The sequence below is a fragment of the Vulpes lagopus genome, chromosome 2 (assembly GCF_018345385.1).
Source record: "Vulpes lagopus strain Blue_001 chromosome 2, ASM1834538v1, whole genome shotgun sequence".
NCBI lineage: Eukaryota > Metazoa > Chordata > Mammalia > Carnivora > Canidae > Vulpes > Vulpes lagopus.
The window spans coordinates 86,717,519-86,744,341 of record NC_054825.1 but is presented as its reverse complement, the minus strand read 5'-3'; the positions used below and the strand labels follow the sequence as shown (position 1 = coordinate 86,744,341).

At 40.2% G+C, this 26,823-nt stretch overlaps 1 protein-coding gene across 1 annotated transcript; it reads left to right on the top strand.

The window, feature by feature from the left end:
• Nucleotides 1-3,415: 3,415 nt before the first annotated feature.
• IFNGR1 (interferon gamma receptor 1) lies at nt 3,416-26,234 on the top strand. The gene is made up of 7 exons (XM_041745397.1): nt 3,416-3,642; nt 15,189-15,303; nt 16,254-16,417; nt 17,864-18,033; nt 20,119-20,308; nt 22,990-23,117; nt 25,143-26,234. Exons 1-7 carry the CDS (start codon nt 3,558-3,560, stop codon nt 25,716-25,718), a joined length of 1,428 nt encoding a protein of 475 aa, XP_041601331.1. The 5' UTR covers nt 3,416-3,557; the 3' UTR covers nt 25,719-26,234.
• Nucleotides 26,235-26,823: the final 589 nt, after the last annotated feature.

Here is a 26,823-nt window from a genome sequence, read left to right as displayed (position 1 = left end):
TAGTTATAATTTATAGAATAATTAGAATTCAGAACTAAATGCTTTAGCTGCAGACTTTTCAATCTGTTGCCTTTAAAGGAAAATGGACATTTGTGTTCTAGAGAAAAAAGGAAGGACATACAGGGTGCCAAGAGCCAAAAGTGCATAGTTTGTACTACACAGTCTCTGTTCTCATTAGAACATTGTCGAATATTTTAAATTATTTTGCTTGGCTTATTAATTTCCTGTGTTGAATATGGCCTACAAAATGAAGCCTTAGCTCCCAAGTGACACTTCAGTTTATATGTGGCTTCGGAATTATCCACCCCTTGCTCTACATTGGTTTTTTGGTTTTAAAAACTCACCAAAGGATATAGGGGGACCAACATACACTTGGATATTCTCCAGCCCTTAGGCACAAGATTTTTACCAAGTCAACAGCCACTGCTCATTTGCCTTCTGTGTGGCTAAGATACATATATTGAAGTTTAAAATATATTTTATTGATCATTCTCCTACCTTTCTTACTATCTTGTGAGCCCCAATCCCTCAGTTTTGTCCAGACTAATCTCCTCTTATCTTTCAGGTAATATCACAACTGTAACTGCTCCAAGAAAGAATTTCCTTAAAACTTAGATTAAACTGGGACACCTGGGTGGCTCAGTAGTTGAATGTCTGCCTTCTGCTCAGGGTGTGATCCTGGGGTCCCTTGGGGAGCCTGCTTCTCCTTCTGCTTCTCTTTCTGTGTGTCTCTCATGAATAAATAAAATCCTTTAAAAAAAAAACTTAGACTAAATGAAATTTCTGTTTATTCCTCTATAAATCGATTGTTCTCCTTGATAAGGATTTACCACAAGTCCAGTATTTATTTATGTAATAGTTTGACGCTTGTTTAATCCCTCATAGACTATAAGCACCATGAAGGCAGGGGCCATATCTCTCTCATTCAGGTTTGAATGTTACTCGGTGTGTAACAGGGTTATATATACATAGCGGAACTCAATGATAGTGAATTAATAAATATCCTTAGTCTCCAAGTGACTAGCAAGGTGCCTCAGAAAGAAATGTCATGGATGCTGATTGGGAAGTTCTGCCCATACCGCCTTTAAGAACAGAAGATTTAGACCCATCTCCCCCTTGCTGTTGGGAGTACTGCTGATAAAAACCCTTAACTATCACAATTCTTTGGATAGTGCCTCAGTTAAAAAAATGGACAAGCCCCTTCCAGGGGCTGTTTGTATCCAAAAGACCAATCAATGTTGGGAGTGGAAGGGTCAGCCACTCATATCCACTCATGATACCTCTAAAAGGCTATCCCAGCTCCAAGGGGTCAGCTGAAGACCTTGTTAGGACTTTGTTAGGACTTTGTTAGGATGATGTCACAGATCAACTTCTCCCTCTGCTCACTCCTGTTTCCTCCACCTCCTTTTCACCGAGGTTGATCCCAAGAGTACACAACAGCATGTCTTGCATACTAAGCTTCCCTGCAGAGTCTACTTCATGGGTGATTCAACCTGTGATGGTTACAAAAAAATTCTTACTGAATCAAATTGAATATTATGTTTTGTCCTACTCCTGCAAAGACCAGTTCTTATTCATCCTTACATTCTTGCAATGACTAGGTGCCTTTCATATAGTGAGTGCTATTGTTTGAATGTTTGTGTCCCCTCTAAATTCATATGTTGGAATTTTAACTCCCAAAGGGAATGGTATTAGGAAATGTGCACTTTGGGGCATGTTTAAGTAATGATGGAAACCTCATGAATGGGATCAGTGCCCTTATAAAAGAGGCTCCAGAGAGCTCTCTCCCTTTCCCATCAAGTGAGAGTACAACCAGAAGTCTCCAACCCAGAGGACAGCTGTCATGTGACAATGCTGGCACTTAGATCTTTGACTTCAAGCCTCCACACTGTGAGAAATGAAATTTTGTTACTTATGAGTTGGTGGTATTTTGTTAAAGCAGCCTGAACAGACTAACACAGTGGGTATCATAATACCAAAGTATTCCCCTCTAATAGAGGTAAAGCATTCCTATTAGAGCCAGTGGGACTGGCATTCTCTCTATATTCTGTTACAAATGCAGAATCTCAAGGCCCAACTGAATCAGACGAAGTGAATTAGAACCTGCACAAGATCCTCAAGTAGTTCATACGTTCACCGAAGTTTCAGAGGTATGGAGCTTAGAGATTTACTCATATGAATAAAATGATCCTGTTAATAATTCCTGTTTTGTACATCATCTCAAAAGTTTTTCTAACATTGTGCCTAATGCCAGCGCAATCATGCATTCTTTTATCCAACAAATACCAAGGAGATGCCAAAGATTTCAGGGTAATGGAGCTTACATTTCAAAAGGCGGAGGAAATGAGCATTGATATGTGTATCAGAGAGTGTGGGGGAAGGTGGTAAGCGCCATGAAAAAAAGTTAGGACAGGGTAAGGTGAGAAGACGGGTTGTGATTTCAAATTTCTGCAAAGAGCCATGATAACAAGGGATCTGAAGCAGTGAGGTACTTAGCCATGTGCACATCTGAGCGCGAGCCTGGGATGTATTGGGACGGCAGAGGCCATTTGGCGGAAGAGGAATGTGAGAAATGCAGAGTAATATGGCCAGGGAGGAAGGAGGGCGGATCCAGTGATGACAGGCTGTTTAATAAATCGCTATGTGATGTTTAGTTGCTGAAAAAAAAAAAAAACACAAGTGGCTTTTCGTCCAAGGATGAAGTAGTTCTTGGCCGAGCCAGTTCGATGCAGGCTGCAGAGGTCCGCACACACCGTTTCACCACTGAAGCTTTGGTTTCCTCAAATACAAATGCAGGGATGAGAGAGGCATTTAGGGCTCTGTTCTGAACTCTCAGACTTCCAGACGCCTCGATGGCGAAGCCTAGCAGGGTTCAAGTACGGAGTGTGGCTGGGCTGTGGCCTCAGGAAAAGCTCTGCAACCCCAGAACACTGCAAAAACGGGAAGAAGAATCTCGGAAGGTGGTGCCAGATCGAAAGAACGGGACCTCTGGATCCAAGTTCCTCAGAACTGTGGGCCCTTGTCACGGCCACGGACTCTGACGCCCTTAACGCTGTGAGTCCTTGGAGCCGGCCTATCCTGGCCTCCTCGCCCCAGTCCGCCCTCCCAGCCGACGCCCGGCTGGGGAGTCGCTGCCCCGAATTCCCTCTCACGTCCGGGTTCCCAGCCTCCCGCCTCAGGCTCACGCTCCCGCTCGGGTTCCGCCTCACGGCTCTGGCCCCGCCTCCTCACCGTGACTCCACCTCCTGACCTTGACTCCGCCCCCGCCCTGTCCCGCTGCCGGGTCAGCGCCAGGCGTCCCCGCCGTGGCCCCGCCTCCTCCGCCGTGGCCCCGCCTCCCCGTCCAGCCCCCCGCCCCCGCCCGCCTCCCCCGCCCCCGCCCCCGCCCCCGCCCGCCTCCCCCCGCCACCCCCAATCCCCACTCGGGCTCCGCGCTGCGTGCGCGCCGGACCTCTCCTCAGAGCGCTGGTCCGCCGGTCCGGAAGTGACGCGAGGCCCGGCTGCAGGCTGGACGCCGCATTCTCTGAGGGCCGCACCCCGAGGCGGCTCCGGGCAGCATGGCCCTGCTCCTTCTGCTCGTCCTCGTCTTGCAGGCCGGGTGCTGGGTGGAGATGAGCCCCGCGGATCCGGAGCTGTCTTCGGGTACGTCGCTCGCGGCAGGGCTGCGGCCGGGGGGCGGGGGGCGGCGGTTGGGAGCCGCCCGGGGCTAGAAGCACGGCCCCGCGGGGCGCGCCCTCGTCCGCCCGGGACGTCGCGCGGGGTTCCCGGACGCCCCCAGACGTGCGCGGGCGGCCCCTGGGAAGGCCGCCGTGGTCTCCGCGGTCGGTGGACTTTAGTTCCCTTTCTCTCGCCTTATCCGTAGTTGCCGAAACGACTAAACGCGGCTGTGGGTCTCCAGTTCTGGTAATTCATTTTTAAAGAAGTGAGTTGCCCGGTCAGCGTGTGTACCCTGTGACCAGCGCTCAGGACTTAAGTACTCTGAGGGGAGCCCAAAATCGTCACGAAAAAAGTTGTGCTCCCCTCATGAAAATCATTAAGTGGCAGTGATTGGCCCTCTTACGTGTAATCTGGAAGCCTTGTAGCGCGTGCACTCGGTAGCAGGTGTGTTAGGCTGTACGTCTCGTAGCCTAGTTCTTGAGCATTTTATTTCTGCCTGTTCACTGAGATTTCCCCGGAAATAAATGCAGGGAATACGTTTTTCAAAGTTCGGCGTAATGTTGATTAGGAGCTCCGGTGAAATCAGTGAATATTTTCTGCAAGAGCCTTAAACCTAAAGTATCAGGATCCGCATCAGTTTTGAGTATCTTCTCAGTATCCACAGTTAGCAGTTGCCTCGAAGGGGTCAGGGAGGCCTGGTCTTCTGCACCCTTGGCAAATTCTGGGTCCAAACCTCTGTATTATGGCTTGGTCTGTGGGCTTCGTGTAGGTGTGTTGCATTCATGTCCACCTGTCCTCTGGCTTGTTCTTTAAGAGGCAAGCAAACCAATAATTAGACATTCTTTGGGATAGGCATTGTGCCAGATGTTGGGGATACAAAGATGGGAGTTATTCAGTTTCTGCTTTCAAGGATGATTATTTGGCTAACAGTTATTAAGCGCTAGGCACTGCTGTTAACTTATCCCATCTCATTCTCACAAAAACCAAATACAGTAGGTGCTATCAGTATCTCCATTTATGGATGAGAAATCAAGGCACAAAGAGGTCTGCCCAACTTGGAGAGAGGTCACTGCTACTCAGTGGGGAGCCTGGCAGGTGGACTCTAGAGTCCCAAGTTTTAACCACTCTGGAAACTGTCATTACCTAGGGCAGGTGAGTCATCCACAAGGGCAGTTGCAGCACATTGTGATAAGGGCCTGGACTCTTGCACAGACTACTAGACAAACAAGGTTGGGGTATCTGGCTCTGACCAGGGGAATCAGGAAGGACTTTATGGAGTCAGGTAACTCCAGAGTTGGAGCTGGAGGTACAGAGAGACTGGGTGTGCAGAGGGAGAGGGTGTGAAACAGCTTGTTCAATTAGTGGAATACTAAGGGTTTCGTTGTAGAATATGTGTGTGAGGATACAAGGGGAGATAAGACAGGTAGAGAGGTAGGGACTGGGAAATGAAGTGCCTTGTCATGTGTAAGCAAAGGATTAGCAACATAGCATTGGCTAACTCTGGCAGATTGGGGAATTTATTGGTTTAGAGAATCCAAGCAAGAGATAGAAAGGTAGAGATGCCACTTTGGCCTCCGAAAGCTGAGCCAGTCACTCAAAAGTGCCAAGACTCTATATCTTATTACCAACTCTGAAGGTGAACAGCTGCTCCTACTTGGCAGGAATCATAGATGTTGACAGTATTCGGGTTTTGCATCTTGCAGCTTCCGCCATCCTAACAAAATCTCAAGGGATTTGTTAGAGCCCAAAGGCTCTGATTTGCTCAGCTTGGGTCAGGCACCTGCTTGCCTGCGGTGGCAGTAAGGGAGTTTCCAGAAGAGAAATAATGTTCCTGAAGGAAGTACAGATGCTAGGGCAACAAAGTAAATATGCTCACTATGGTTGAGTGGGCAGTCACTGGATTAGCCCACCTAATTACTGACCTAAAATAGGTCAGTCTCCTATTTTAAGAAGAGAAATGATTTTATGCAGGATCAGTTGGGCCATTCAGAAAAACCATTCATCTTACAGAGTAGTTTGAGGGTAGACTCTAAGGAAGGAGGCCAGTTAGGCTCCTGCTTAGATTGAGACGACTCAATGAAAATGGCAGTTTAAATGGAGAAGAGAGGGCAGTTTGTAGAAAGTTTAAAAGACAGTCAGCAGGAGTCATTCATGGATGTGGGAAGAGAATGGCTCAGGTAGCATTATTAAATCATGTGCCATGCCCTTCTGAGTACAGACTGGGCCCTCCTAAGCCAGGTACCCCAATCTTACTTTCCAGTAGCCTCTGTGCAAGAGTCCAGGCCCTTATCACAATGTGCTGCAACTGCCCTTGTAGATGACTCACCTGCCTTAGGTAATGGCAGTTTCCAGAGTGGTTAAGAACTTGGACTCTGGAGTCTACCTGCCAGGTTCCCTGAGTAGAAGTGACCTTTTTCCAAGGCAGGCCTCTTAGTGCCTTGATTTCTCATCCATAAATGGAGATACTGATAGCACCTACTGTATATGGTTGTTGTGAAAATGAGATGTGGTAAGTTAACAGCAGTGCCTAGCGCTTAATAACTGTTAGCTATATACAATTACAGTCCTTGAAAGCAGGACTGGTACCTTCCATTTTTCTATTTCTAACACCTGAAAGTGTGGGGGACCCCTTGTGGTTACACAATTTGTACATCCTTGAAGCCAGCTCTGGGAGTGTTGCCTGTTTGCCCGCCCTCCTTTTTTCATTGCATTTTCAATACATTTGTCTAGATTTTCCATGTATTTCTCTAGTTTGTCTTGTGTCTCCTATGCTTTTAAAGTTAGTTTAAAATGTAATGTCTCCAGAGAGTAAGAGGAAAATCCATAATAAGGACAACCTACTTCTGGCTCTTGGCAAGCTTCCTTATCTCACCAGTGCCTGACATTTAATACACACACTCAGGGTATTAACTCTTGTTACAGTCTTGGCTTTTACTCTATTTTTGATAGTTCATTTTAGATGAGGGAATCTAGTAGGAACAAGGAAGCAGGCAAGAGGATATAGTCAATCTGCAAAATCCAAGTGGTTGGTCATGTATTGTGCTCCAGTGACGAGCTTTTGTTAATATTTCTTAGTGAATGAATAGGGAAAAGAAACCCATGCATGCTATCTAATAATCAGTGGCATTTCACTTTTCATACAGTTTTACCTATAAAAGTAGTGTATGTATGTGTGTGTGTATATATATATATATATATATATATAATATGTAGATAATCTATATATATCTTAAAGATTTTATTTATTTGTTTATTCAGAAAGAGAGCAAGCAAGAGCAAGGGGAAGGGCAGAGGGAGACTCTCCACTGAGCAGGGAGCCCAAAGGGCTTGAACTCAGGACCCTGGCATCATGACCTGAGCCAAAGGCAAGACGGTTAACCACCTGAGCTACCCAGGCGCCCCAGTAGTGTATATATATTTTTAAGTGAAGCAGTATCTGTCTTCTTGCAGTTTGCTCTTCCACTGTGGGTTTTAGTAATATTCAAGAGCATACTGTACTTTCTCAAATAGAAGTGGGGCTCTTACCTTAACTGTCTCCACTAATAAAGTGGAGAAAATCTCTTTTCTGACTAAAGGATAATGTTCTGGGTTGCTTAAAATTTTCATTATTTTCTTTGGCTCCTATTTTTATTTCAGAGATTCAAAATACTTAAGACCATGCATTTTAATTACATTTATTGAATAGGGTATTAATAATTTCTTTTTCATTTTATTCTTATTCATGATTCCTTTTTTTTAAATTCATGATTCCTATGGACTTTGAAAGGTTCTCATTTTAGTTCCATATAGAGGAAAACCTAAAAAAAAAAAAAAAAGAGAAAAATAACCCTTATAAAAGAGCTATCTCATAAAATTTGGCAGCAAACAGCAATAGTGCCGTTGTTGTATAAACTAGATGAATAATTAATGGTTCCATTTTAATTGGATAGAAACAGAATGAGAATTGAACCAGAATTAAATTAATTCCTGACAGGAAGGAATCCATTTACCCGTAATTTTCTTACTAAGGGAGTCTCTTTGGTTTAGATTACCCCAGTGCATAGAAATCAGAATACCAATATCCATTTCAGTCATGTCCATTCCAAAGAAATGATTTCCTTTAACACATTGTTCATATTTTGCTGTGGTCATCATATAATTGTGATAGTATAATAAATCATGCAAAACTACTTGAATTAGATGCTTGTGAAGTGACCAGAAAATAATCATCTCCACTTTGTATTAATATATGGAGATCATTTTCTTATTTTAAACTATTACCAAAATTATGCCTAAGTTGCTTTTCTTAACCAAAACCAACAAAACTTTATAGACTGTCAAGTCTTTCAATAGCTTCTCTACACCTTTGTTTTTTCATTGATAAAAATATGTATACCAGTATCACCTCTCTCATAGAATGGTTTGTGTTGGTTAACGGAGACAGGGCATAACAACGTGGAGCACATTGCTTGTCTTGTGGTAAATGTTTAATGCACACATTAGTGATTACCATTATGTTCATTGTTATTTATTTTAACAAATATATTTTAAAATATTAAATTGTTGTAGTTGTATATGAGAAATTGTGTTGGCTTTAAAAAAAAAAATCATTCCAAATCAGTATGAGACCTTTAAAATAGGTTCAGCAACTAACTTGTTCTTCTCTCTTTCCCCTGTTTTTCAGAAACTGAAAAAAGTTTTTCAGCTCCTATTTCTCAACTATTTCTCAACTTGGAGTGAATTAGTCCAAATGGGAACTAGTCTTGAGAAATGACCTCTCTCAGGGTATAGGTGGATCTGGTCCAAGTAGAATTTGTTGGCATGCCAAGCAAACCCAACTAGACAAAATTGAATAAATAGGAGCACATATAAAAATCCTGCATTTTAGATCAGAAAGTGGCTAAGCTAAGCAGGTGTTTATTGGAGAAGCTCTAACTTATCCAATGGTGGTTTGGGTAAAAGATCTGGGGGGATTTTAGTTAATTGCAAATTCAGTCTAAGCTACTATTTGATTATATCCATCTCTTTAAAAAAAAAAAAAAAAGGAAAGGATTTCATTCATATCTGTTGTATTCTGGGCTCCACAAATTAAGAGAGAGAATGAGTGATAAAATCAGAATAGAGCCTGAAGACAAATAGAAGAGCAGACCTATTAAGAGTATTGACCCAGGGCAGCCCAGGTGGCTCAGCGGTTTAGCCCCGCCTTCAGCCCAGGGCGTGATCCTGGAGATCCGGGATCGAGTCTCACGTCAGACTCCCTGCATGGAGCCTGCTTCTCCCTCTGCCTGTGTCTCTGCCTCTCTCTCTCTCTCTCTCATATATAAATAAATAAAATCTTAAAAAAAAAAAGAATATTGACCCAGCTAGGGAACTATTTTATAGAGTGACAGCTTTATTATTTTATTATTTATAATAATAATTTTATTATTTGAACCCTTAGCTCTGAATTTCTTTTTCTAAAGGTAAGGAAGTAATAAAAGTGGAAAATAGACTTTTTGTATATTCATCTCAAAGTGACAGATGATTCAAAGCCGAAAAATACTGAAATGTTTCAATTAAAAAACTTTTATGAACATTTGAAATGTGCAAGAGTTATCAAAATGTCTTTATTCATCTTAAATCTAGAAGACACTCCTGCTTGCTAAGAAAAAAATTTGGAAGGCACTAAGAAAATAGCTATTTTATCAGGACCATAAAACCATTCAGGAGGTAGATTGTGCTCATATTTAAATATATTCTGAAAAAAAATTGCAGAAGTCTTGGTTTGATATTTCTCCCTTTTCCTCCTTGGATTGATTTCTTGATTTCTTTCTTCTTTCTTTCTTTTCTTCTTTCTTCTTTTTCTTTTTTTAATTGAAGTTCGATTTGTCTCCCTGGATTTCTCAATGCCATTTCTCAGTTTGTAATGAGAGAAGAAACCTTTGTAAAAACACCCATGACTCTATCTTTCACCAGGGGAAAGGTGCTAGAGAGCTTTTCTCTGAAAGTTGTTCATTCACAAAAGGGTCTGATGCTTTAATTTGGAGCACTTGTTTTTGAGCTGTAGTGTCGGAGGCTTAGAATCCCCCCAAACAATTTAATTACTGGCCCCTTTATCTCCTTTATGCTTCTCAGCTCCTCCTTCCCAGAGCGAGGTTGGTTAAGCAAATTGTCAGATGGTGTCTACAGACTCCAGAGCTCTGCTCAGCCATAGATGTACGCACTTTTATAGTCTTTGTTAAAATCGGGCAAGAACTTCTGTGACTATCCCTTTTTCAGTAGAGGTACAGATGCTTTTGGTGGTTATGGGATGGAGGACACATAGCAGCCTGTATTCTGGCCATCATCCACACAGGAAATCTGGAGATGTCCGTAGGTCCTTGTTTCCCCAGCAATTGTTACAGAGCTGTTCTTTCTAGCTGAGGTTTTTTGGTCTTTTGTGATTTCCCCTTGCCCATTGTCTTGTGCGCTGCTTTCTCATGTACTGATCAGTTTTTCTGTCCTCTTCCTTGCTCTTCTTTTCATATCCTGTCTCTCCCAGTTTATCAAGAGGAAACAGTTGGTTGTAACCAGAGCTCCCCCCCCACGCACCCTGCATTGTAGAGTGGTACAAAAAACGGATTGTTCTTTACTGTGTTTGGTTTTGTTAAATCCTCAGCTGTTCAGAGGCATTCTGAGAAGCAGATTTTAAAACAGCAAAAGTTTATTCTAGGTAGCATGCACCAAATAACGGAACTCATTTCCAAAACAACATGAGTTACAGAAAACTATCTGTATCATTTTCAAGAGAAATCTGTAAGATTATTTTATGTGATGAGATACTCTTCCTTAAACACCACAGATAATCCTTTCTTGCTATTTCTACATATATTTTTATTGACATAAAATAAAAATTTATTTTGAATAGAAGTTTGCTGTAAGCCTTAATTATTTTAATTTGAATATAAAATGATTTAAGGGACGCCTGGGTAGCTCAGCAGTTGAGCACCTGACTTTGGCTCAGGGTGTGATCACCCAGTCCCAGGATTGAGTCCCATTATCGGGCTCCCTGCATGAAGCCTGCTTCTCCCTCTGCTACATCTCTGCCCCTCTGTGTCTCTCATGAATAAATACATAAGATCTTTTAAAAAAATAAAATAAAACAATTTAAACTTTAGGTCACAAACTTCTGAAACAATAGAAAACTACTCATGTCTACTTATCATGAGAGTTTGGCAAATAATGACAAAGGCAGATGTGTAATAACCACATGGTTTCTCTGCTGGTAGCATAAAACCACAAGTTACATCCTTTAGTGTATATATTCAAAGTTTCCCCTTTAGTAGAATGGTAAGTTCTGTTAGTATCCATTGAAACCTCCTCTTCCCACCACCTGTCTCTTTTTGCTTTGAAAGCTGTGATTTAAGCCCTTTTTCTAGTCAACCAAGTCAAGCTTTAACTTAAATTATGGGAGACATCATTTGATTAACACTAAAACCTAACCAACCTAGTGTGCCAGGCTACTTTGTGGGTTTTTTTGTTTGTGTGTTTTTTGTTTATTTTATTTTTTTATTTATTCATTTATTTGACAGAGACAAAGCAAGAGCAGGGGGAGTGGCAGGCAGAGGTGGAGGGAGAGAGTGAAGCAGACTCCCCATTGAACAGGGAGCCTGATGCTGGACTCTATCCTCGGACCCTGGGATCTTGACCTGAGCCAAAGGCAGACATTTAAGGACTGAGTCACCCAGGTGCCCCTGTTTGTGGTTTCATAACTATGATTCAGTAACTTCTTCTTAAATGTAAATGTGCTTTATTTAATATTGTATATGCCTGTTCCTTGAATATAGGAATCTCAGTGTGAGTCTGTACAGTTTAGTCATTCCTATTGGGAATGATTTTTTTTAAAAGAGACTTAAAAGGCAGTGAAGAACTCTTCATTTTTGGAAACTGGAGGAAAGCACGTCCTTGTTACCAGAGGCAGAAGGCTTAGGGACACCGTTGCCTTTAATAGCAGGAAGAGTAGGAAATGTGCTTGTTGAGTTCAAGACCTAGCCAGGAGGTTGCCGAGCAGTGCTGAAAGTGCCACATGGTTTCTTCTTGCTTCTGGTGGTAAAATGCAAGAATAGAAAGAGTAACCAAAAGAAGGGCTGTTAAAAAAGAACCAGGACCTGAAGGTTTGAAAATTCTCAGTCTCTGAAGAGGCAAGAGATGCTGAAGTTAAGAAATGGCTTTTGAGAGTTCACATTCAGTGTGAGTTTTCATAGCATCAGGTTCCTCCTCTCTTACCTGGTTAAAAATAATGTTTATATGTGTGATGATGATTATTATTAAAGATTTTATTTATTCATTCATGAGAGACACAGAGAGAGGCAGAGACAGAGGGAGAAGCAGGCTCCCTGCAGGGAGCCCAATGTAGGACTTGATCCCAGGACACCAGGATCACGATCTGAGCAGAAGGCAGATGCTCCACCAGTGCCACAATATTATTTTTTTTGTAGATTTTATTTATTTATTTGAGAAAGACATAGTACATGCATAAGCCAGGGGAGGAGCAGAGAGAAAGGAAGGAGCGGACTCTGCTGAGCCGGAAGCTCCACATGGGGCTCAATCCCATTTCCCCAGTATCCTGACCTGAGCCAAAGGCAGATGCTTAACTGAGCCACCCAGGCACCCCTGTTTATATTATTTGATATTAATGTTGATTTGACCCTGAGGAGTGTGTGTGGCGGGGGTGCCTTGTATTTCCTCCCCACAGATTGTAGGCTCTCTGAGACTAGGTTGTTTCATGAAGTTGAGGTGCAAACATCCAAAAATCTGCCTAAAGTAACCGAAAAAAGAAGCCTCAGTAGGCCCTGCTAAGTATGCCATGGAGCTCTACCGAAACCAAAAGAGAAGAATCAGGGCTAAATCTGCCAAGCCCAGTGCTGTCTGGCTCACCTGCAAGGAAATTGCTTAGAGAACCAGAGATGCTAGGAACCAGTAGCTGTCAGCAGTATTTCAGGAAGAGTAAATAGAAAACTTGTAGGTGTCTGATCACTGGCTACAGAAGGAGCATATTAGGAGCACCTGGGTGGCTCAGCAGGAGAGTCTGCCTTCGACGCAGGTCGTGATCCCAGAGTCCTGGGATCCAGTCCCACATCAGGCTCCCCAGAGGGAGAGCCTTCCCTCCCTCTGCCTGTGTCTGCCTGTCTCTCCCTGTGTCTCTCATGAATAGATAAATAAAATCTTAAAAAAGGAGAAGAAGCAGCATACTATAAGCATGCAGTGTTTGAATCTGTGAGACCTCCTCCAGCTTCATAATCTCAACCTTTTGGCACAAATTGTCACAGTGCTTTGATAAGTAGTTATAGAAGTTAGACAAAAATGAAAACCAAAGGTACTCATTGTGAGGAAGCCATGTAATATATTGGTTTATCAAAAGGATTCTATTTTTAAATTAGTTTTTCCTCTTAAGCAATAATTAAAAATTCCTAAAGTTGTGAACATATGAAGCATGATCCCTCAACTTTAGTGCTGTTGGCATTTTGGACTGCCAAACCTTGGAGAGCTGTCCTGTGCCTTTATAGAATACTTCACATTCTTGGCCCCTATTCTCAAGATGTCAGTAGCACCTTACCACTACCACTCAGTTGTGAGAACCAAAAATGTCTCCAGACAGTGCCAAATGTCCCCTGGGAGACAAAAATCACCTCCTGTTGAAAACCAGTTACAAAGGAAAATAATCATAAAAGGAAGGAAAAAGGCGTAGAATTTAATTGTTCATAACTTTTTTACTGAAATAATTCTGGATCTGTGTTCTGTTTTATTTTATTTTATTTTTTTTTAAGATTTTATTTATTCATGAGAGACACAGAAAGAGAAAGGCAGATACAGGCAGAGGGAGAAGCAGGCTCCACTCAGGGAGCCTGATGTGGGACTCAATCCTGGGACCCCAGGATCACGCCCTGAGCCGAAGGCAGAGGCTTAACCGCTCTGTGTTCTGTTTTAAAACAATTATACAAGTTTAAATAATTGTAAATTAAAGCAATGTACCAGTTTGGGTTTGAATATTGGAATTTTGCTTTGGGAAAAAGTACTGTAGACATTTCCTTCAAAAGTAAGCAAATACTTTATGTATGTGAAATTAACACCTCATGTATCAGATTAGGAAGTCTGAAATGACTAGGAAAGAACCCACATTTCTTAATGTCCAATCCAGGGAATATTTTTTATTAGAACAGTCCACTTTATATAACTCCAAGTAATCATCATTGTCAGCTAGGGAATTTTTATTTTTAAAAAAATATTCATTTATTTATTTTAGAGAGAGTGTGTGGGAGGGGGAGGGCTAAGGGAGAAAGAGAATCACAAGTCACCTCCCCACTGAGTGCAGAGCCCGATGCAGGGCTCAATCCCAGGACCATAGGATCCTGACTTGAGCCGAAATTAAGAGCCAGATGCCTAACCAACTGAGCCACCCAGGTGCCCTGTGCTGGGGAATTTTTTCTTTTTTTTTTTAAATAAATTTTTGGCTTTCTCAGAATTTTTGAGGCTGATAATTTATGTTTAGAAGCCACTGTACCTGACCACAGTGCCATCCTTTCATTTATTTTAATTGTAATTGTAAATTATGTTTCATGGTGTTCAGGTAGGTAGGATTGAATACTCTTAAAATTGGGGTCATATTGCCAACTCTGTATCTTCCTGTTCACTCATAAATAAGGGTAGGAAGGGAGAGAAAGAAGGAGGGAGAGAGAAAAAAGGAAGGGAGGAGATGTATGTGTGTTTGTTTGCCAAGGGGTGGTGGTCAGCAGCCTTTCACACTGCACAGGGGAGTAAGTGGCTGGTTTTGATAATTAGTTACAGGATATCAAAGTGACTCCTGCCTGTTCTCTCATGTGACTCCCATCTTCTCAGCAGACATTTTCTGAAATGGTTTACAAGAGCAAAGGCAAGAAGAAATATTAGGTGTGTTTTGTAACGAGCCCTTCATACCTCAGAGAGCAAAAAGTTAATGAAACTGACAAGGTGAATGGCTCCTGGAGCCAAGTGAGGCCTCGATTCCTGTGCTATTAGAAAAGGTGCCAAGGTGTGTGATAATACCAGGTGAGGGCTGAGAGCCTACGTGGTGGTATTTTAGAATGAAATTGCCCCTCCCTGGCATAGCCAGTTCTCTAGACAATGAAGGCAATCTGTGGTTTCAAATATGGGAAATTCTAGTGAGTAAATGAATTAAAGATTATTATTACAACAGACAGTGCATTTATTTAGAAAAACTCCTAAAGACATTATAGAGATTTATTGCCTCTACTGTATTTGTATTTACCTCATATTACAGTGTTTTAGGAATTTAGAATGAACCAGAACTCTATACATTTTACATTTATTCATAAAATTAGTTTTTTAGGAATTTAGAATGAACCAGAACTCTATACATTTTACATTTATTCATAAAATTAGTTTTTGTAAGTCTCAATTTAAATAATTGTATTTGTTCTGGTGAATTCTGCTTTTCTTCAAAATACATATTTGGCTAACATGGCTCCTTACAGGGTTTTCTAATGTTAATGTTAGTTTCTTACAGTTGTCCATTTTACTTTTTGAATCTCTTACAGTGCCAGTACCAACCAATATTACAATTGAGGCCTATAACTTTAATACTGTCCTATTTTGGAACTACCCACCCATGCCACAGATTCCTGTTTTTACTGTACAGGTAAAGAACTATGGGTAAGTATTACTCTTTTATCTTTTTAATTCTGTTTTTGTCTAGGTCTTTATACTTCCCATAACTTTATGTTTTTTCTCATCATCTTTCTTTCCTATGTGGAAGAACTTCTTAAACTGCTTGTACTTCCAGAAGTGCTAAGGATGCAGATTAGTTATTTTCAGAGTATTCCTGCCTCTTAATTCTTCTTTCTATCAAAATTGAAGTAGAGGAGTCCTGACTTCTGAGATTTTTTTTTTTAAAGACTTATTTGAGAGAGTGCACATGTATGTGTGCTGATGGGGAGAGGGGCACTGGGAGGAGAGGAGAGAGAGAGAATCCTCTAGTAGACTCTCCACTGAGCAGATAGGCCAACTCCGGGCTCTGGCTCAGGGCTCGGGCTTGACACAGGGCGTGGGATCTTAGGGTCGTGGGATCCAGCCCCACATTGGGCTCTGCACTCAGCGTGGAGTGTGCCTGTCCTTCTTCTCTGCTCCTACCCGTACTCTCATTCTGTCTCTCTTATAACTAAATACATAAAATATATTTTTTTTAAAAAAGATGTCCTCTTACTTTCCATAGTAAATGTATTATTGAGTAGAAAGATCAAAATTTCAAAAAATTTTTCAACAAGTGTCAGGAGTCTCTGTAATACGTTAGATTCTGCAGTCAAGTAATGATTATGTTCACAGAATCTAGAGTGGTTTAAAGATCAGATTTTTAAAAACTGTATGTGGAATGTGCTTTGTTCAGGTGTTGTATTTTGAATTGAGCCTCTTTATTGTAGAGGGATTTCTAGTACTTCTGATAAGAGTAAGACTTCCTACTTTGTCTGGCTCCTCCATCCTATCCTTGATCAGTTCTTTCTACCAGCTCCATGCTGTACGTGAAAAGCAAAGCACAGACAGAGATTATTCAAGTTTGTATATTGACAGTAAATGTTACTGTTGTGTTTCTTTATTCCTAATTTTAGGGAAGCAGTATGGATTGATGCCTGCAACACCTCAGATCATTACTGTAATATTTTTCCCGTAATTAATGATCCATCACTTTCTCTCTGGGCCAGAGTTAAAGCTAGGCTTGGGCAAAAAGAATCAGCCTATGTAGAATCAAAAGAATTTATTTTATGTCGACAAGGTGAGTAGATCTTTGAAATTTGAAAATATTTACGCATATCTTCTGTATAGATTTGCTTTTATTAGCACTTGCTGAAAATAATTACAAGAAACCTTTGGAGGAATTTAGGGAGTCTGTGTCTTCCTGTTTGCCCAAGCCCCCACAAAATTGGGGTGAGAGGTGCCCATCACTGTACCCCTTCTAAACAATTACATTTCCACTCCCTGAAAGCATGGGTCAGTGCTGCCCCCAGGGACTCTCGAGGAGCCTTCCCCCTCACCCCCTTCCCTATCACTCCTTGCTGAGTTATACTCACTGATGTCTCCCTCTTCCACACTGTGCCTAGTCCCCAAGACCTTGAGGAATTTTATCTACCAACTTAATACATTAACAAATGTTAGATTTCTATCATCTCCTCAACCCCAGTGATTTTCAGCCCTGACTTCTGCCAGCCACGCATTCCTGTGATATATTATCTTAGTTATTGCCTCAGGCTCCAAAATCTTCATGGCCCATTCCTTTGCTCTGACCAAACCCTACTGTGTAGCTCTCATACCCTCACTCATGAGTAAAGAAACGATCACTTTGTCCTCTCCAGTACTCTAGGCCTTGTACCTTGCTATCCATCTTCACTTCCTTCTTTGCTTCTTCCACCATAGCCTTGGTTCTGCTCCTGCTCTTTAGATTGTGCTTACTTATTAGAGGCCCTTCCTTTACTTGCCCTTGAAATAATGTTATATCCCAGAGTCCATGCCTTTGTCATCTGATAGCTACACCATCAGATTTATCAAGGGCACACTGTGCTAGAAAGTATGCCAGGCCCTGAGGAACAGACCTGCGTGGCACATAGTAAGTGGGCAATAAACACATGAAGAATAGGTAAATGATTCACCAACAAAGTGTCAAGCATTGGTGACACATAATCCTAAGCATTTGCTGAATGAATGAATGAATATCTAGTTTTAATTTTCACAATAAAAGTTCAACATATTTAGCAAGCTTTTATAAGAGCCTTCATGCCAGACGTCCATAGATATTGGTAATACAAAGAGTTTCAGTGAGTGTGGCAAAGGTAACTAAAATGCCTTTTCTGAAACATTTTTTGAGAGAAAGATTTTCCTTTTTATCTGCAGAACCACAAAAAAAAGGAAAAATATCCTGATAGAGCTTACTGTTATGTCAAGGTTTTTTTTAACCTTGTAAAACAATATTTACCTTTTGGACTAGAAGTGACTTTAAACTATTAGAGTTTAGATTTGATAAGAATACTTCCTGCTTGAGATTAACATTTCTTTTTTAAGGGCATTTAGAATATCTTCTAGGTCTTTGTGGAATAGTTTAAACATGGTCCTGCTTTAGAGCAACAGAAAGAGTAGGTTGATTGATTTTGGCAATTTTATGTAATGCGCTGTGAAGTTCCAGGGGTAGTACTAATTCAGCTTTTGTGTGTCCTCCCCACCACGACAGGGAAAATTGGACCACCTGCACTGGGTATCAGAAAAATGGAAAACCAAATCATTATTGATTTATTTCATCCTTTAACTGCTATAAGTGGAAGACAGGCAGTACCCATATATGATGAAAATAATTGTCACACATTCATGTATACCGTGTATATGAAAATAAATGGAAGTGAGGTATGTGTTTCTGTTGATCTGTTTTTCTGTTGCTAGCATAAGTTGTCTCTATATGTAATGTAATGAAAGTAGAATGCTTATGAACACCTAGGCAGGACTTACGGATCATAGATGTTGGTAAGAAAAACCACATAAATAAATGTTGAGGGGAGTCAGTATTGTAGTAAATCACTAATGCTGGGCAGGTGGATACATTTAAATTTTGTCTTGCCTCATTTAACAGCATGGCTCTATTCTAGGATTTTAAACCTGTTTACTTCTATTTCTCCACTGGTAACATGAACATAATTTTAATCTTTTCTTCTTCATGGCTAGTGATGTAAAATAATAGGAAGCTATAATTGGAATCCTTGTTTTTGAAAGTAAAGGTTAGTGGTACTGCTGTGGAAATATACTTACTACAGTGGTGTGCAGGCCACACTTGGATTGGAATGATTCTAGTCCATCCATTCTCCACAGCGCTGCTGTTGCTTTATTTAGTAGTATTTGTCAGGCATGTGCTCTGTGCGTTCCTGGCACCAGCAGATAGCAGCAAATAGTACAGACAGTGCTCCAGTGCTCCATGTAATGGAGGAAAACAGAGCAGGGACAGGGGATGGGCAGCAGGGTTGGGGGCAATAGTGCTTTTCTGTAGGGTGGTCAGAACAGGGAAAGGTGAGACTGGAGCCAGGTCTGGAGGAGGTTAGGAGGTGACCTTAATGGGTATATATGGGGAAACTGTTGGGAGGCATAGATTCTGGCAGAAGCACACTGGGTGTGAAGAGCAGCAAGATGGAGCAGATGAGGTCAGAGGTCACCGGGGGCCACATCTCTTGGGGCACTGGAGAGATTTGATGTTATTCTGACAAAGACGTTACATCTTTGGAAAGATTTGAGCAGCAAGAGTGACATTTGACATAGATTTTAAAACATCACTCTGGATGCTTAATGGAGTTGTCCTGCTGAAGTGCACATCTAACCTTCCTTCACTGCTTAAAATCCCTTCACAAATCCCTGTGAGCTACAAAATCATATCTAAATTCCCTTTCATGGTATGGCCTACAAGGCCTTTATGATTTGGCCTCTGTGTCCTTTCCAGCTTCCTGTCTCCCCATTCTTTTCCAGCCTATGTTTTATTTGTGCTTTGGTGAGTGACTTTTGGCTCTTCGTTCCCTGTGGGTGCCATGCTCTTTCTCAGAAGGCCCTCTCCACCTTCTCAGCTTTGGCAAGTTTCTACTCACTCTTCAGTATTCAGCGAGCATTTCATCTCCCCTTTGAATTCTCTTCTGACATAACAGACTGCTTCTGTGTGGTTCGATGATTCCTAGCTCCTTTGCAGGCCTCGTGGCTCACATGTCTTTCTGCTCTGGTGGCAGTTGTTTGCAGTCCGGCATCCCTGTTCTGCCTTCGTGCATGCAGGCGCTCCCTGGCACAGGTGATGCTTGTCCTTTGGCTGCCCTAATGAAGGATAAACTGGCAGAGGCTGGCTCAGTGCCTTCTGTGTACTACCGCTAAGAGAAGCCGCAGTCATTGTAGAATAACTTTTGCATTCTACCTACAGATGCTTTTCTCTCTCATCAGCTAGGTATTTAGCACTATTTTCAAAGGACTAATGACCATTTGTCACTTTAACAACTAACAGTGAGGGACACCTGGGCAACTCAGTGGTTGAACATCTGCCTTTGGCTCGGGGTGTGATCCCGGGGTCTTGGGATCGAGGCCCGCAGCAGGCTCCTGCAGAGAACCTGCTTCTTCCTCTGCCTATGTCTCTGTATGTGTCTCTCATGAACAAATAAATAAATTCTTTAAAAAAAAAAAAAAGCAAAACCAAAAAAACTAACTGAACATTCCTGCTATTTGAGCTTTTAAATTTGTTGTCACTACAAAGAACATGTTCATGGATACATAGCATAGCACTGTGTTGAAATAACAAATTGACTTATTGTTTGACATCAACACTATTTACAGACCTATTCAACTTACACCACATAAATTTCCTTCAGGTGTTTGATCAGGATAAATACGGTGCTTTTTTTGGTTTTTGTTTTGTTTTCTGCAGAATGAAAGAAGCCATGCATTTTCTCTGTTGTTGTTTCCCCCATACAGACAACATACACAACGGGTATAGAGGACGAAGATGATTGCAATGAGACTCAGTGCCGCCTTACGATCCCAGTGTCCTCCCTCAGTTTGAACTACTGTATTTCAGCAGAAGGAGTCTCAAAAGAATGGTCTGTTGTAACTGAGAAGTCCAGAGAGCTTTGTATTACCACTTTTGATGATGACCACATAGAAGGCAAGTTTCTGCTGGTTCTTCCTAAATACAGGGAGGGATAACTGAAAAGAGGCAGTTTCAATAAATCTCTGTCCTTTTTAAAAATACTTAGCAATTCCATTTCTTAGAGAAGTCCAAAAGTAAAAATAAGCTATTTTTCAGGCACTGAGAGATCTAAAACAACCGATTTGGAAAGCTATGTGATGACCTTTTGACCCAGGGGTAAAGAAAGCACACCTAAACCTCCAAGCATAAATGTCAGCATTTCAAGATTACACTGTAGTGATATAAGGCAACTTACTATTTACACGTAGCAAGAAGTTATGTTTCCTTTAGAATGTTCTTAATGGGGGTGGTAAGTTTAAAAACTGAATAGCAAAAATATTCATTGGCATGTGTGATGCAAACTGGACAAACACTGGAAATTAGTATCCAAAAATAAATATTGATAGGTTAGGTTATGGGTCATTTTTATAACACTTAATAATTTTATTTTATTATCTTTTCTTTGTGTGTGTGTGTGTGGGGGGAATATATATGATAGAACTTTAGAACTGATATTCTCAAGTGGCAGGTACCTTAACAAAAATTTGGGCTGTTCTTTGCACTTATGAAATTTAAATGTTCCATTATAGATAATTTCTAAAATATAAAAAGCTGGAAGAAAACAAAATTATTTGTAGTTCTTTCATCCAAATATTTAGTTAACAGTATGGTATTTTTTTTTTTCCTCATCCCATTTCCCTTTTTCTACATAGCTATGATCGTTAGTGTATAGTATATACAATTTTATACACTGCCTTAAGTATATATTATAAATATTTTTCCATTTTAATTCATATTCTCTATTAGTATTATTTTTTAATGTATGTAGACTGTTTTATCATGAAGAATTTGTATTCATTTTAATGTTCCTCAATTTGAGACTTCTAGATTATTTACAATTTTCTCTATGATAGCATGTTTTGATAACTCTGTGTGAATATATATATATATATATTTTCCAGTTATCAGGCTGTTTTTAAATATGGCTTTATTTTATTTTTATTTATTTTAAAGATTTATGTATTTATTTTAGAGAGAGAGCATGAGTGGGAGTGGCAGAGGAAGAGGGAGGGAGAATCTCAGGCAGACTCCATGCTGAGCATGGAGCCTGAAGTGGGGCTTGATCTCACAGCCTTGAGATCACGAGCTGAGCTAAAATCAAGTCAGATGCTTAATTGATTGAACCATCCAGGTGCCTCCCCCAACCAAAATTTTATGATACAAATAACTTCTTGAAGAATGGGATCTAGGCCAAAAATTGGACCAAATGCCTAGAATTTAATATTAGTAACTTTTAGGCTATTGTAACAAAGGTTTCAAATGGTTTTTTTTTTCCAAATAGTTTTTGACTTAAAATAATGCAGTGCATTTTATGCCAACTTGCATTGCTATTTTGAAAAAATAAAATCCTAATTAATCTACAAAGTGTGAAATAATGCAAATGCCTCAGATTTATTTTTTTTAAACTGAATTATAAACTGAGTTACTACTGTGGCCACATGGTGGCAGCACGGTGTCTCAGAAACCGTATTCCCTGCCTGCCTGCTTGTGCCATGCTTCTACATACAGTGCTGGCATTAGTTGTTATTTTATCTTTACTGTTGTAATAATTTTTTCCACATCCTGTTAATAATATATTTTATACACTCGTTCATTTAGTAGTAATTTCTAGAGTGACAATTCCAAAAAAGTAACTTTGGAATAGAAATTAAAGGTAATAAAATGCTAGTAAGGAAGACAAATGCCACCAGGATTGTAGAGCACTGTTAATTTGGAAGAGAAGACAGTGAAAATAGAATACTGAAGATTGTGGGGCAGCCCGATGGCTCAGAGGTTTAGCGCCGCCTTCAGCCCAGGGCCTGATCCTGGAGACCCAGGATCGAGTCCCATGTCAGGTTCCCTGCATGGAGCCTGCTTCTCCCTCTGCCTGTGTCTCTGCCTCTCTCTCTGTGTGTCTCATGAATAAATAAATAAAATCTTAAAAAAAAATACTGAAGATTGTGCTTTGAAAATAAAAAGCAGCATTAGAACAAAATACACAATAGTGATTATAGATGTATGTGCTTTGAAACAGATCTTTCCTAGTTTAGGTTATTATTTCTGGTTTGCATTTAAGGGCATCTAATTCTTATGCAACTTTCCTGTCTGTGTATGTTATGTGTATGTCTATCTCTTTAAAGGTATTTACAGCCTCGAAATAATTATAAAATGTGACAAAAATTCTGAGGAGCAAGATTAAATTATTACATTATCAGAATTTACTTCTGAAGGGATAGATTTTTTAAAATTTTGTCTTTTGCCTTATTAACGGAGAGAAAAGTGTAACTCTGGAAATACCCTATATTGGGGGGCTTTAAGGAAGTTCTTATGAAAATCTGTTCTCGCCACTTTGTGTCATGGAGATGGAGTTACAGAAAGTAGAGAATTGCAAGTTGAGAAGAGCCCTCTTCATATCTAGGATATGTACCTGAGTGTTTTTTTTGTTTTTTTTTTTTTATCTTGCCCAACTTCTGTGGCAAGGGTTCTTTGCAACTCTGACCGTATTAATTTCCCAGTTGGCAAATCTATTAAAGAACAGCACTAAGACTTTAAAACTATTTCATAGATATAGCAGTATTCTATCCTAATTCTAATTTGTGATTTTTCCCTTTTTTTAGATTCTGTTTGGATTCCAATTGTTGCTGCTCTCCTACTTTTTCTAGTACTTATCCTGGTATTTGTGTATTGTTACATTAAGAAGATGAATCCATTTAAGAGAGAAAGCATCATGTTACCCAAGTCCTTGGTAACATATTTAAATATTTTTCTTTAATTATATACCGTAGAGTGTTTATTCGTACCTTTTTGATAGTTCTAATTTCTTTTTAAGTTAGAATGATGTTCAGCAGCATGTCAGTCTATCATAAATCATTCAATCTGCCACACATCCAAAACCACCTAATTTTTACTACACATCAGGTAGTTTTTAATGTACAGAACAAGAGCATAATTGGATAAGTCTGTTAAGAGCTTAAAGTTTAGTTGGAGAAGAAAATAAGTATTCAGTGGGAGTGTGGTGTTCAAATATAGAAGTTTACGTGCATGCCAATGAGGACTGTCCATCTTTGGAGGGTGGGGCTTAGTTGTGGCCTTTCTGGAGGCAGTGATGCTTAAGCAGTCTTGAGGGATAGATAGGAGTTTACCCAAGTAGTAAGAGATAGTATGTGCTAAAGCCTAGCATCAAGAAAGCATGGCTTCTGAAACTCCAAAAATACAGAAACACCTTTATGGTTGGAGTATAGAAGGAAAGATGGCCACAAGAGAGCGCGCCCATACACGCACATGAACAGGGGGAGGGGCAGAGGGAGAGGGAGAGAAATCCTTAAGCAGACTCTCCACTGAGCATGGAGCCTGATGCTGGGCTCCATCTCAGGAACCAAGATCATGACCTGAGCCGAAGTAGAGTTGTATGCTTAACTGACTGAGCCACCCAGGCAACCCAGAAGTTTGAAAGTTTGATGTTTTAATGTCTAACATTTAAAAGCCCTTTGTAGCGCAGCCCCGGTGGCTCAGCGGTTTAGCGCCGCCTTCAGTCCAGGGCGTGATCCTGGAGACTGGGGATCGAGTCCCACGTCAGGCTCCCTGCATGGAGCCTGCTTCTCCCTCTGCCTGTGTCTCTGCCTCCCTCTCTCTCTCTCTGTATCTCTCATTAATAAATTTTTTTAAAAAATTAAAGAAAATAAAAGCCTTTTGTATAATGAAAAGAACGCTTACAGGTAACAGAATGGTAACTGTTTGAATGAAATAGGACAGGAATAATACCTCTATAACACGCAAAGGACCCATTTCAATTTGTTTTGAAAGCACTTTATGTAAAGTGAATAAGAATTATCAGTGGTAGGTAATTCATGTATGAATTATAGTACTTATTCTTACTGATTTAGGATAAATAAGTAAGTAAGCACAAAGTGACTTTGTAGTATATAATTTTATACCCACTAGAGAAGGAAAAATAAACCTGACTATCCAGTAGTATCAGTAGTGGTAAAACTGATATATACTGGTAAAAATAATACAACTCTGGTAGAAAGGTAAGCTTATAATGGATATGGAGTGTAGTAGTGCCATAAACAATGCCACAGCCTTTGACTTAGTGATTATTTGCTGACACTACTGAATATATACCCAGAAACCACACCTCTGCCCAAACTCCTAACTTCCTGCTCTACAAAGAAGTCTACCATCTCAGTATCATAATCTTTGAGACTGGACTCTTGACCCTAACTCACAAGACAGTTATCCTTTCCTTGTTCCTAGACTTTTAAGGATTTATTCTTTAAAAAACTAAAAAACTCCATAAACAAAAAGATGTGTAAAAATATTCACTTCAGCATGTTCTATAAATAATAAAAATTGGAAACTCTTCAATATTTGCTATTAGAGAAATTAATCATCAGTATAAAGAAATTATATGAGGCAGTGAAAATTCTAATAAAAATTATAATTATGAAGATGAATGGTGAAAATATATAAATAGGTGTACTCCCATTACAAATTTAATGTGCATACATGTGGAGACAAAATAGAAAAAAACAGCACATACTGGTTAGATGGTGGATGACTTTAAAAATTCTAAAACTTATTTTTAATATAGTGTATTTTCATTTAAAAGCAAGAAAAGGCAACCACCTGATACTGCTACATTGTTCCCATAAGTATGCCCTTTAGTGGTATATTTCATTGTCCATTACCCTTAGACCATGACTTTTAAAGGATATGCACTTAAGCTTACTACTTTATTATTTTTAATCATTGACTTCTCTTCCCTTAGCTGTCTGTGGTAAAAAATGCCTCTTCTGAGACCAAATCTGAATCAAAATGTGTATCACCCGTCACCTACCAGCCAATTGTTCCAGAAAATGAGAAGATGGTCTGGGAAGAGCAGTTGTCGCCAGCAACAATTGTAGGTATGCCTACTGAAGACAATGCCGGAAAAATGGAACCCCGAGAAGACCTTTTCAGTGAAACAGAAGTGGTGACCACTGAACAGAATACTTCTGACATGGCTTCTAGGTGCCCTCTGACCCCAGGAATGACAGAGAATTCTGTCCATTCAAATAGTAACCAGTCTGAACCCTGTGTTGTCGCTTTCAACTCCTATCACTCCAGAAATGGTTCTGACAGTGGCGTTGTGGAATCGGACAGCTTCTTATCTGACTCAGAACTTCCCCCAAATAATAAAACTGAAATAAAGACTGGAGAACAGGAGACTGTAATGCTGAGAAACACCACCACCTCCTTTGGTTATGACAAGCCACATGTGTTAGTGGATCTGCTTGTGGACGAGGGTACTAAGGAGTCCTTGATTGGTTATAGACTTACGGCAGATTCTGGAGAGTTTTCCTAAGATCAACAAAGTTGCAACAACTTTGAAGGATTGGCTTCTCCTGAACAGTTTTCTTGCTTTCATGATAGGATCATGATTTCAGAAATTATTCTTTGTCAATATCAACCAAATAAGAGTATCTGGGTGTACATAAAGTGCAAAGAGCCTCTCTGGCATTGTCACATTTGGTCTGAAAACTGCAGAGGCTTTGAAAGAACAAACCACTGTCACATTTGAAATTTTCCATCTAGATGGGTTGAGTAACTGTGAAAGCTCTTAAGAACCCTGCTTCCTATGATAGTAGGTAAGATGCCCCAGGGCCCTTTCTAATCACTTCAAGTCCTGTAATAGATTCTTTTTCTTTTTCTTTTTGTGCCTCAGCATGGTATTTGTTTTTGGAAGTCTGTATATAGTTGTTATTTTTTTTAGAGAGAATGTGAGAGCATGAGTGTGTGGATGAGAGGCAGAAGAAGAAGGAGAGAAAATCTTAAACAGGCTCCATGTTCAGCGTGGAATCTGATGCAGGACTTGATCTCACGACCCTGAGGCTAGGACCTGAGCTGAAATCAAGTCGGGTACTTACCGACTGAGCCACCCAGATGCCCCTATGTATATAGTATTTTTAAATGTTTACTTTCAGAGGAAAATCCTGAAAGCTTTCCAAAATTGAATTTAAATTGTAATTCAAATCAATAGACTTAGTTAAGAATATGTAAATAGAAACATGTATATATTTTTTTATGGAACATTGCATTTAGAGATTTGTAAATAAAATATGTTTAAAATAGATTTTTGTACTCATTTATTCAAGCACTCAGGCAGTTAATGTAGTATTTTTTATCCATTTGTTGTTTCTATGCACTAAGACTATGGAATTATTTTCTAATTCATATCTAATCTTTAAAATGGTGCTAAAAATAATGTAATCTTTAAAAATGGTCCTTTTATGGTCTCTATTTCAGTTATACCACCCAGGGTACCTAACACTATTCCAAGCTGTTTGGGGAGGGGAACAAAAGGATTTTCTGTTGAGCATGAGGATTGAGGGGTCTTTAACATAAAGATGGTGGTCAAAACCATTGGAATGGGTGGGAGCCCTGAGAAGCATGTGGTCTGAAGAGAGAGT